This window comes from Desmodus rotundus, chromosome 12, assembly GCF_022682495.2.
Source record: "Desmodus rotundus isolate HL8 chromosome 12, HLdesRot8A.1, whole genome shotgun sequence".
Taxonomy (NCBI): domain Eukaryota; kingdom Metazoa; phylum Chordata; class Mammalia; order Chiroptera; family Phyllostomidae; genus Desmodus; species Desmodus rotundus.
The window spans coordinates 31,387,205-31,399,434 of NC_071398.1; the positions used below are offsets into that span (position 1 = coordinate 31,387,205).

Here is a 12,230-nt window from a genome sequence, read left to right on the forward strand (position 1 = left end):
GTGGCACTCACTTGCCATGCAAGGCCCACACAGGCAGGTGCCCTCTGTACATGGCATGGAAACTGCCCATCCTGGAGGTGCTGGGGCTCCCATGTAGGGGCTTCATGCCCAGGAGGGAAACTCCAGAGAAACAGGAAGAGGGGCTGGAAGACCGAGGGTCCCAAAAGCACAGGAATGAGGGCTCCTCCCAGAGAGGGGGTTTGCAAAAGAGCATCTGTCTGACCTAGAGCGGGAGCCCTGGGTCTGAGCCCTTCAAAGTGGCCTGACAGTGGCTGCTCAGTTCGCAAAGGCTCCAGAGCGTCCCCGTTCTCAGCAGGGCCTTGACTCCCGCTGTGCACCCCCAGCCCCAGTTCACAGACCCCCAGCCTCCCACTTGTCCACGAAGGCCCTGCTCACACTGCCCTCTTCTGGGGCAGCCCACGCCCCTTGCAGATGTGCCAACCCCAGGGCTAAGCTCCTGGGCTGTGATGAGGGCCCTCCCCCCACACACAATCCAGGCAAAGGCCAAGCAGGACAGGTGGGGTATGTGTGAGGGTCCCCTGGGATGGCACAGGGGTGCTCCAGGAAGTGCTCTGAGAAGCCACGGGAAGAAGGGGTGTCCTCCAGTTGTCCAAGGTTGCATCTCACTCAGGAGGGCCCAGAGAGGGGAGGGCAGGGGGCAAACCAAAGTCTGAGCCATGAGGCCCTGTGGGGGGTGTACCACCTGGTCTGCTGAGACCTGGGCAGGGGGCATCGTCTGCTCACAGGCAAGAGATCGGTGCTAAGAGGTTAGCGGTGCTCAGGTTCGCTGCTCTGATGCATGGACCGGACAGGGCCCTGCCTGCCAGGCCCTTCACAGAAGTACCTGAGTTAAGGCAAACCCCAGGTGCCCACAGGGCAGGGCAGCCTGTGGTGGGTTTTGTTCTAAGGCAGGAATAGGCCTCCTTGTGTCCCTAAATGTTAATCTGGTTGCTGGGAGCTGACCCAGTGGTCTCCCTGAAGCCTCTGCCCTGCACTGATCTCCATGCGCATGCAGCCCACGCCCACCAACCAGCCCCTGCCTAGTGGCCCCTAGTGACCAATGAAGGAATTGGAACTTCCCTGAGGAAACATTGAGGAGGACACCTCTGGAGTCCTCCCCTTCCTGCACAGGGAGCTCCACCTCAGGATCCCCTTGGGTCAGGCTGACGCCCATGTGGGAATGGGGCCAGGGGTGAGCGCCCATCAGACCTTCATCCAGGTGCCAGTGCCAAGGTCCCGCACTGTACAACTCATGACCCATGGGCTGGCAGATGGACAGACAGAGGCCAAGAGGGAAGTCTTCCCAGTGCCTCTCCCACTGTGTCCTAACCCTCCCCACTTCAGACCCCTCCGGCCTTGGCTCTGGCAGGAGCCCGAGCTCCCTCCACTGCCGACCAGAGAGTGTTTCCAATCATGTAAAGGGCGTGAAATATTTGCTGAAATATTTACGGGACAAGCTGCTTTTAGCCGAGAGCCTGGGAACAAACAGAACTGGCTCCACAGAGAGAAGAGGATGACATGGATGGCAGACTCTGCCCAGCAGACCCTCCCCAGGGTGGGGGGTGGGGGGAAAGGGGGCCAGCTGGCCTGAGCTGGGAGCCTGGGGTGGACAGCTGAGGCAGCCTGGGAGGGGTCTGGCTTGTCCCCAGCAGCACCCAGCACTGTGCCTGTGCTGGGGCCTCCTCCCGTTCTGCACCTGAACTAACCCTGTGTTCTAAGACCAGTGCCCTCTGCAAACACCCTGAGCAAGGAGACAGCCAGATGGGGCAGTTAGAGCCAGTGTGACAGGCAAGAAAGGGGGTGACCTGTCCCGATCTGGGAAGCAGAATGCTTCCCCCTGGGGCATTCACACCCCAACTCCTGGATCCGTGAATAAGTTTCCTTACACAGTGAAGGGGAATCAGATTGCCAACCAGCTAACCTTAAAACAGACTGATCTTGGGTCCCTGGGTGAGCTCAATGTACTCACAGGGTTCTAAAGGGGGGAGAGGGGCAGGAGGGTCAGAGTCAGGGTGATAGGGTGACACCTGAGCAACCATCGCTGGCCTGGATGCCAGAGAGAGGAGGTGAGGGCCAAGAAACCAGAAGAGAGGAGGAAGCAGGTTCTCCCCGGAGTCTCAGGAGGAGCCAGCCCCATGGCCCCTGGTTTTAGCCCTGAGGCCGTGTTGGACCCCACCCCCTCAGTATGGAGACGGTTTCAGCAGCCACAGGACTCAGAGGCCCCAGAGTCCCCAAACAGCCAGTCTGCTGCAGCCAGCGCCTCTGAGGGCGCATCTGACAGGCAGTGGGACTCATGCTGCAGACGACCTGCTTCCCTGAGATCCCCTCTTAATCCTGGGTGCCTCTCTTCACCCTCTGAAACCTAAGAGTCCTTCCACCCAGGGATACTGGGCAACAACCTTCAGGGATGGGCCCCAGAGCACATGCCCTGACTGAAAAGATGGGACAAAATGGACACTGAAGTGTCCAGAGTGGGGGCAGGAGCCCCCGAATGAAGGGGTAGGGCTCCTCCTGCCGCCTGCCGCCTGTCCCCTGTAACCCGGCTGCAACTTGGCATCCCATGCGTGGGGGCCCTGCCATGGGGGTGTGCTGAGCGGGGCTCCCACACTTACCCTGTCCCCCTCTGACCTGGATCCTGAGATGGAGCAAGAGCCTGCCTGTCACCGCCCCTCTGGGCAGGTCCATGCTGTGGGCTCCGCTGCCCTCCAGTGGGTACAGCTCCCTGACAGGCTTTCCCGCATCTGTCTGTGTGGTGGGCGCAGAGGACTGAGACAGTGCCCATGCTCCAGCAGCGCAGGGCCTAGAGCTCTTCACCAGGTGTGCGAGGCTCCCGAACTACGAGACGGCTGGAGGTCAGCTGAGGCCCTACAGAGTGCCCAGCGAACACAGAGGGAGCTGACTGTGACTGGGCAGGGAGAGCCAGTGTAGTGGCTGGACTGAAGGGTTGGCTGCAGCCTCCTGGGGCAGAGGGGATGCATGGATGGTAGGGGGTGGGAGAAAGAGCTGGTAGGAAGACTGGCCAGCCCCCAGCTCTGGGCCTGAGCCTCCCTATGGGAGGGGGGCACTTTAGGGTTGGGGGAATTCACCCAGTGCCCCCACCCCATTACCTTCAGCATGTCCCTGTAACACATAGTCAGAAAAGAGATTCTGAAGTTAGCAGGGGTCTATGATGAAAATGAGACTTGGGACCATTCAGCCTTTACCCATGACTGTTAAACCACAGAGGAAGTCCTTTGCTGTCCAGGGTTTCAGAGGAGTACTCAACAGCTCCCTCCCGCAGATGCCTGGGCTGGGTGCACATGGACAGACAAAGATCTCTGAGCCCTGAGCCTCCTCCCTCCGGGCACAGCCACTGCTGGGCGCTCACCTTGGACGCTGTGCTGGGAGGGGCCCCGGAACCAGGGCAGCAGCAGCAGGAACAGCAGGTAGACCAGCGAGAGCGAGTTGGAGCGGAGCAGGCAGGCTGTAGGGGAAGACGGTGGTTAGCGTGCTGCTCCTAGGGGACAGCCAGCCCCACGCCCCACACCATCCCCCGGACAAAGCCCTTGGCATCACCCCACAACACTGTCCCTCTTCATGCTGTGCTCGTCACCCCTGCAAGGTTGTCCACTGCCCTGTACATACAGGCCGCCCCGTTCAGTGCGTGGTATGTCACCTGTCACTTGGTACTCACATGCTGTCACACTGTGTCCAGACAACGTGCGACATGCCACCTGTTACTCAGGACATGTCCACGTCACACTATGTCTCCAGACAGCGTGACACGCCCCATCACTCAGTGCTCGCACTCTGTCACTCGGTCCTCCTCACAGTCTGCTCACCAACGTTACGTGTTAGGGGCTGTCCCCTACAGAAACGTGCAGCTCTCATCATGTCAGCGTGTCTCAGGCACACGCCTCAGAGCCTGGTCCGTCCTCCTGTGGGCAGACACGGAGGTGGTGACTGATCTTCCTAACTGGCTTTTTCTCCTTTTAATTTTTTTATATTTTTAATTAACATACAGCACAATTGAATTTTGGGGTCCAGCTCTCTGAGCCTTCACATGTGTACAGCCTGAGGACCACCCCCTACCCTCCCCAGAGGCAAGGAGCCACCTCTGCAGCGGCCCTGCCCCCACTGCTTGACCGGTCTCGGTGGCTGTGCCTTCCCCAGCGTAGGACATGTCGCAGGAGTGAACTGCCCAGCGCAGAGCGTTTGGCCATCTCCTACCTCTGTTTCTGTACCATCAGCTTGTTCCTGCCTTTCCACCCCGCGGGCACCTTGCTGAGTCTCACCCTGTCTGACGCTATCTTGACAAAGTGCAGCAGGTGGCCGGGGGAACCTCCTTTGCCTCCCAGGAATTGAGAGTTATCAGGAGATAAGGGGGAGATGCTGCAAGTTCTAAGCAGGTCTCATCACAGGAAATGGGGCCCACTCAGCCTTTCCCGGGGTGCCTGAGAGGCGTTGCACACTGCCCACGGGGGCCCGCAGACATGGGCACCCGTGGGGAGGCCTCCAGGGCTGCAGGCCCCTCGGCCCACTCCGCTCCCCCACTGCCACCTACAGCGAGCAGGCCCTGCCCCGCTCCCCAGAACAGAAGGACAGCACAGAACTTGGCAGGTGCCGGTACCCTCCACGAATCTGTGTCCTCCTTGTCCTCCTTGACAGCCCAGATGCCTATGACTGAGCAGGGGAACCTGACCCCTCTCCTTCCCACCAGGGGAGGTGACAGGGCCAGGTGCAGTGTGCTAAAAATAAGCTGGGGCCAGGTCATCTCCCCCAGGGACCGAATGGACCAGAATAACAGGCTTCTAGGGAGAGGCCTGGAAGCCTGCACCACACCCACATGTTCCAAGCACGGGGGTCGGGGGGCTCCCTGGGGGTGTGAACCAGGCCCTGCCTGCCCCATGGCCTCCAGCTGCCCCGATCACAGGGACCGTCCCAGGGGCTTCTGGAGACAAGAGCATCAGAACCAGGCCGAGGGCAGTGCTGCTGCAGAGGTGGCACCATTTGCTGCCACCTGTGGCAGCACAAGCTGGCGATGAAGGTTTCCCCTCCTGCACTAGAAAGCTTGGCTCTTGGGGCCCCTGCAGTTAGGACAAGGCTGTAGCCGCCCCACCCTACAGGCGGGGACAAAGGAGGAACTCCTCGAAGACCTCAGACCATTGAAATCCCAGCTGCCCGCCTGCCAACATGCAACCCCATGTCCAGGCCCCTGGTTGCTGGCAATGGCACACCTCTGCCTGCCCCCAATCCTTGCCGGATTCGGGACCCCAGGACATCTTTTAGAGGGAGTACAGCCTGGCTCACACCCCTCCCTCCTTGACCCCCACCTTCACCAGAGCCCCCTGGACCGAGTCTCGCCCAAACTAGGAGCTCAGGCATCTCACAGGAAGTGAGAGGAGATAGCGGCAAGAGGAGCCAGCCCTCTCTCAACAGAGCTGCTGCCCGCACAGTGAGGCTAGCTAGCCCTCACCCCCAGCCTAGCTGCCCTGTGGTCGGCTCGCTCTTCAGGCCTTTGTCTGCCTCTGTGTGGTGGTGTGAGAACCCCCTGCCCAAAGGGTCATCAGGGGAGGCCAACTGGGCCACATGTGTGAAGTGCCCATCGCAGGGCTGAGTGAGGTGCCCTTCTGGGCTTTAGTTCCTTCCCACTGACCCCTTCACTAAGCCCCTGCTATCACTCCAGAAACATGGGGACCCAGACGAACCACACAGTCAGCGCTGTGGTCCCAAGCTCCAGCGACCTGCCTTCCTTTTTGGACACTGCCACATGCCCTGCTCCCTGGGGAGCTGTCCCTAAAGTTAAGATGCCTCCTCTTTCCATTATTCACACTAGCTCTAGCAATCAGCTCAACTCTAAATCTAAAGTTTTTCAATAATTATACATTTTCATTAAAAAAAAATCAATCTACTCTGGCCCCAGAGGCAGCAGGGAAATGCACTTATTGAAGAGGCTTCTAAAGTCCCTCTTTGTTCCCAGCGCTGCACTCTTCAGGCCCCGGGCTCTGCCTGCCCCCACCGCAGTGCCAGCCCCAGCCCTGTCCCCAGGGAGGTCTGTGCCAGCCTGGTGAGAGCTTCTCCAGCCAGGGGGTATCTATCTAGCCACCTACCTATCCGCCCACCAACCCTCCAGCCATCCACCCACCCATCTATCCAATCTTTCCTCTACCTGCCCACCTGTCCATCAGAGTAACTTTTCCCTGAGGACCTATTCTGCAGGTCCCTGCCCTACCGCACTCATGTTCAGATCTGCCAGGGACACCAGACACCGAGCAAGTATACAGGTACCAAGGGTGACAGTCAAAGCTGGTGACAGGGCACCTAGTGTCAAGTGGAGGCAGAGGCACAGCTCCTGAGGAGGAGGGACAGGTCCTCACCTCTAAGTGTCTCCTGCAGTCTCCCCGGCCTGGCTGTGTAAGAGAGCCCGGGGAGGGGCGGGGTGCAGAGTTGGTGTGTGACAGATGCAGTTTCAGTTTAGGGCGATGATGGAGCACTGCGGGTTGGTGTGCTGATAGTGGCACAGTGCTGAGAACATACTTAATGCCACTGAACCGTACACTTAAAAATGGTTAAGATGATACATTTTACATTATGGGTATTTCACCACAATTAAACAAATCAGTGACGGATTTCAGAAGCCAGAGCCTGAGGGGCAGGGGCTGGCCCAAACCCGGTCTCTGCTGGCAGCGCAGCCACGAGCAGGCCTCCTCTCCTCCCCACTCCCAGGCCGAGCAGGAGGAAAAGAATCTCCGAGAAGCAATGCCTGCCAAAAGTGAGAAACAGGAGATGCCGAGTCCCAGAGAGCAGGGTCAGAGGGCAGTGTGTGGAAAGCACTGTGGAACAGACTGCTCATGGGCCCAGCAGCCCCCGCAGCCCGATGCAGGGTGCTCGGGCTGCTGGCCCCACCCCCAAACCCTCGTGGGCCTAACGTTGGGCTTGCCTTGGTGTGGGTAACAATGTCCCCGCAGTCATTCATTCTTTCATTCATTCACCCTCGGAAGTCACCGTCAAAGCTCTAGGAGTGCGCCACCCAGTCTGGCAAAGGCGGTGCTGCTCTGACAGGTGAGCGTCTCCACCCACACAGATGAGGAAACCGGGGCTCCGGCCCTCCGACGGGCCCGGGGTGTCTTGCAGCGCAGGCTGCCCAAGCCCTGCTGCCACACCAGAGCATGTCAGGTCTGCCCAAGACAGGCTGTGAGAGAGGCCAGCCCTGGCTGGCTTGCCTCCCTGGCTCCATCTTCTGCCATGAGCCCTGCCAGGAAGCTGGCACTGGGCAGGCAAGTGGCTCCCGGACAGCCCCAGACACTGGTCTGTGGGACGTGAGCTGCGAAAGCTGGGCTGCTGGCCCCTGGCCCCGCAGAGCAGGTGAAGAGCAGGCGCTGGCTTACGTTCCCATCCCGTCACCCTCCCCCATCATCAGGGCCTGGGGACAGGGTGAGAGGCCAGCCAGCAGAGTAAGAGTGACCTCAGGCCAGCACAGGAGCAGAGGCAAACTGGCCTCAATAGCAGAAACTTGGCCAACTCTCAAACTTCCCTATTGTTCAGATGAGGAAACAGAGGCTCTTAGAGGGAGGGCCTCAGTGGTGGGTGGTATGGCCAGGCCTCGGCTCCACATCCAGGGCTTTCACAACACTCTGTGTCTGTCCACTGAGGTCACTGGTCTAAGGGCCATGAACCTGGCTTCAGTGTGGCTGTGCATGCCAAGGAGGCCTAGGACATCAGAGAAGGCTGCCCGGGGGAGGTGGCATTGCTTTCTACCTTGACGTCAAGTTCAGACTCAGGGGAGGCTGGAGGAAGTTTCTGTCAGCCCTAGGCTCCAACAGAGAAAGAAGAACTCAGCTGGGGAGAGGGTGGGGACCACAGACATCAGAGAAGGGGGGACAGGGTCTGCCCTGCCCAGACACCTCCCATCTCCCCCTTCAGGAGCTGCCAGCGGCCAGGATGGTGACCTCATGGGGGAAATATGCCTTTTCCTGAGCCAGAAACAATAGGATAGAGGTGGGAGGAGAGAGGAAGCCATGCCGGGCAGGAAAGGGCCCCTTTACCCCCACCAGCACAAGCTCAACCCCTCCCAGACCCTTGCCCAACAGGCAAATCCTTGTCTTGTAGATGAGGAAACTGAGGCCTGGAGAGGGGACAGACGGCCCCTTGGTCTCAGATGGTGCCAGGTAGAGAGGGGGAGGGGACAGGACTAGGGAAAGTCACAAATATCCAGGACAACTCAGCCAGGAAGGACATTCCACACAGAGGGCTGGACAACCACAGCCACTGCCCGAAGGGAGAAAGGGGCCTGCCAGGGGAATATCGACATCCGAGACCCCCAGGCCACAAGCAGCTCCTGGGACAGTCCCCCCAAATCTGGCCTATGCCTCAGGGGAAAAGACTGCCAGGCCCTGGAATCCACTTGGATCTCCCCTGCCCAGTCCTACCCGAGCTCAAGCCAGGCTGCCTGCTCTGAACCTCAGTTTCCGCATCTGTAAAGTGGGGGACCCACAGAGCATAGGGGCTCTGGCAGGGATGGGCAGCCACCTCACCCGGGCTGCTCACGGGGTCTTCACGGCAATGCTCCGAGGGGGGCATTTTTAGTGCCATTTGCAGGGAGGCTCCGGGACACAGACTCAGTAGCCTGAGCACGACACCACAGTCCTGCAGCCCACGGCGGGGGGGGGGGGGGGCAATGGCCCTGGAAGAGATGGCCAGAGCTGCCAGTGTTCCACGGTACGGTGGCGAGGCCTGGACGAGGGGCAGACACATGCACCATGGCCATCACGGTCACTGTCCCCACACACCTGTCGGGGGCGCTGTTACTTTTACTTTGCAAGTGAGGAAACTGAGGGAGACCCAGGGACTGGGGCTGACACTCCCCTGGAGATGGCGTGGATCTAGGCAGCCCAAGTGCAGAAGGCCTGGGACAAGGGTTATCCCCAGGCCAGGGTGCAGTGGCTGCCAAACCAGCCCACAGACAGGTAAGGAGGCTTGGTCCAGGACTAGCAGGGGGCAGCTGGTGAGCAGGGGACGTGGTCAGCAGGCCCAACATAGGACACCAGGACCAGGGCACAGCTGCCCACCCTCCCCCCTGGCTAGGGGGACAACCAGGCTCTCCTACAGGCAGCAGGGCCATGGCACAGGGAGGAAAGGGAGTCGAGGGGGGCAGAGGGAGGATCCAAGGGCTGCTGCCTATCACACGGCCACTTCCTCTGCTTCCCACTGTGCTCCTGTGGGGGTGAGGCCCCAAGGGCCTGGGCTGGCCCTCTGGGTCAAAGAGAGAAGGGCTGATGGCTAAGGGTTAAGTAGTCAGGAGGAGGTTTTGTAAGGAGGGGACTTAGTGGCACATAGCCCATGCCAGGGACCAGAACACATCACAGCCTTCCTCTGGGCCACAGTTTCCTCATCTGTGAAACAGGGCTGGAGTCTGATCTGGTGGTTCTGCCCAGCTCTACAGGAGGCGGGGCCTCTCTGTGCCTCTTCCCTCAGCTTTTAAGTGGGAGGGATCATAGCCTTCGCCTCTCAGGGGCTGCAGCTGAGAGCACCTGGCACGCAGTCGCAGTCGGGAGAACCAATGCAGGCCAGTTGCTGAGGCACTGCCAGACGCTGTGAGCCACCGACACTCATCTGTGCAACTACTATTCTCCCTGTGTAAGACTGAAACGGAAACGCAAACAGTACTAGTGCATGTGGACTAGAAAGGCCCAGAGCTCTGGCCGGTGGCTCAGCTGGTTGGAGCGTTGTCCCGTATACTAAAAGGCTGCAGGTTCTACACACCCCCCGCTCCCCTCCCCGCCCCGCCCCGCCCCGGTCAGGGCGCTTTTGGGAGGCAACCAATCAATGTGTCTCTCCCTCTCTCCCTCTGTCTCCCCCTAACCCCCGCCACTCCCTTCCTCTCTAAAAATCAATAAACATATCCTTGGGTGAGGATTAAAAACAAAAAGGCCCAGAAAGATCAGCACCAAGCTGATGTCAGTGTTCACCTGTGCAGCAGGGTCCTTGGCCCTACCTGTGAGGTTTCCGTTTTTACAAGGAGAACATTCTCATGCGTTACTGGCGTCATTACCAAGTGGATGGAGCGGGTAGGGGCAGGAGAGGACTGGAAAATATACCACAAAAGGGGATGGGGTTGCACAGCCCAGGCTCTCCTTTCTCAGAAGGGGCCAGAGGCTGGGAAAGACAAGAGCCCTCTGTGGCTCCAGGGGGCTGTGGCAGCAGCAGGAATGGACCCGGGGTCTCCTGACCAGGCAGGCACCTTGCAGGCCTACCTTCTGTCACCAACCAGGCAAGGCTCTTTGGAGGCCAAGCAGGGCCCAGGGATGGGAGGCCTGGGGTCCCCAGACGACAGCGGTCAGGCCAGAGCAGCTGCTGGGGGTGAAGGTCCTGGTCCCAGCCCCTCCCCAAGCCTGCTGCATCTTCTGAGTGCTCCTCTGCCTTATTTGGCTGGGAGGAGAGACCCATAAACACTTCCCGGCTAGCTTCTGTCAACAGGCAGGCAGGGCAAGGAGAAGAGGGAGAGGGAAGACAGATGTGGCAGAGGGTGCACTGGGCAGTGGCTGGCTGTCCCCTGCCCTCCACTGGAGCTGCCCAGGCAGCTGGGCCTTATACTCCCACAGTGGCCCTCACAGCACCCAGGCAGTCATACCTGCCATGCCCCTAGGCAGGGTACAAAAACTGGGCCCAGACCAAAAGGCGACCCAGGACTTAGAGCAATCCCATCTTTCTGGAAGAAGAAAGTGGGTAAGATCGGCCTAGGGCCCCGTGGGCAATCAGGTGTCCCTCACCCTTTGGGACAAGAAGGATGGTCAGGGTCAGCATGGGCAGGGGGCCTGGTGTCTCAGAACTCTGGGCTTGCAGGGACTCTTCAAGAGCACACAGACTGTGGAGGGTGAGCAGGGGAGCCAAGGGGGCCTGGCCCGCCCAGACCCTCCCACCCACCCTCTGTGCCCACCCCCTCAGCCGTTGCCCTTCCAATCTTGCTCCTTACCCTCTGTTACCCATTTTGTAGCACATGCCCGCCCAAGCCCACGTTCATGAGGGTCCTTGCCCTCTCTGTCCCCATGGCAACTGCAGCATGGGCCACACACTGGCGTTCTCGGGGGCCTGACTCCCACAGCAGGCTGGACAGTCACTGGGGTGAGACCCTGAGTGGCATTCCTACCTCCCTGCCCAGCCCAGCCCCACGGGACAAGGGGAGTCGGGAGAAACAAGGGCAGTGTCGAAGGCGCGCCCCTCTTCAGAGTGCGGCACAGACGTGGGCATGAAGAGGGATGGTTTCCGTGGTGCTTCAGTTTACAGAGCTCTAAAAACTCAAAAACCTTCCCAGGAATCTCTCGTATTTCACAGGAAAGAAGACTGCGGTCCGAGGCAGAAAAGGGGTCTGCCTGGAGCCAACAGAGGATGAGGGTGAAGGAGCCCCTGTGGCGGGAGGCGGGGCAGTCAGGGCAGAGGGAAGGGCCCTCAGCAGCTGAGGGACCATGTTTTATCTACTTGGAGCTGGGCCACAAAGCCTGGGTGCTGTGGTTCTGGCTTAATTAGCACCATGTCCAGGTTAATTAGTATGGTAGTATGGTGTCTGGGGCACTTGGTTTTATGGCTCACCTGGCCCATACAGGACAAGGGGAGGATGGCCGCCCCCCACCCCAAGCCTGCTCTAGCTCTGTGAAGCCACGGTGTGTGCCCAGGGCCTAGGGGGGGCACAGAGGAACGCCACAAGAGAAATGAGGCAGCCATAGTACCCACCACAGCCTCCCCCCCCACCCCCGCGCTCAGTCCCCGCAGGCTGAGAAAGCACCTGTGGCCACACTCAGTCCCTGGCTGCTGGTGAACCACCTGTTTGGGGGGCAGGGGCAGGGGAAGTTGCTGATAGGTGACAGGTGAGGGAAAAAGGGACAGCATGGGTGATAGGAGGGGATGGCCACCTGCCCAGAAGCCTAGTACAGTACAAGGCCAACACTTTGCAGCACAGGTGCCGAGAGGCCCAGAGGTTAGGCGCTGTGCCTGCGATAGCCCAAAAAGTGGGCAGGGAGACTAAACCAAGTCTTAGGGGTTCCAACAGTCCAGCAGCCACAACTCCGCAGGCATCCCCTGGGAGACTCCCACACGAGCTCAAGCCGATACTGCTGTGCCCATTTCACAGAGGAGAAGGCTGAGGCTGGGAGGAGATGGCTCACAGAAGTGTGGCAGCTGGAGTGGGGGGGACTTGAACACCTGAGCCCCAGTTCTCAACCAGCACTGCCTCACCTGAGGGGGCGCAGGCTGGGTGA

At 59.8% G+C, this 12,230-nt stretch overlaps 1 protein-coding gene across 2 annotated transcripts in view; it reads right to left on the reverse strand.

Annotated features, from left to right (window-relative positions):
* Positions 1–12,230, reverse strand: part of PIEZO1 (piezo type mechanosensitive ion channel component 1 (Er blood group)) — a 63,434-nt gene that overhangs the window by 29,064 nt on the left and 22,140 nt on the right. For both annotated transcript variants that reach the window (XM_053914494.2, XM_053914493.2), the window contains exon 2: positions 3,368–3,463. In XM_053914494.2, coding sequence (XP_053770469.1) covers positions 3,368–3,463 — 96 coding nt within the window. The remainder of the gene's footprint in view (positions 1–3,367; positions 3,464–12,230) is intronic.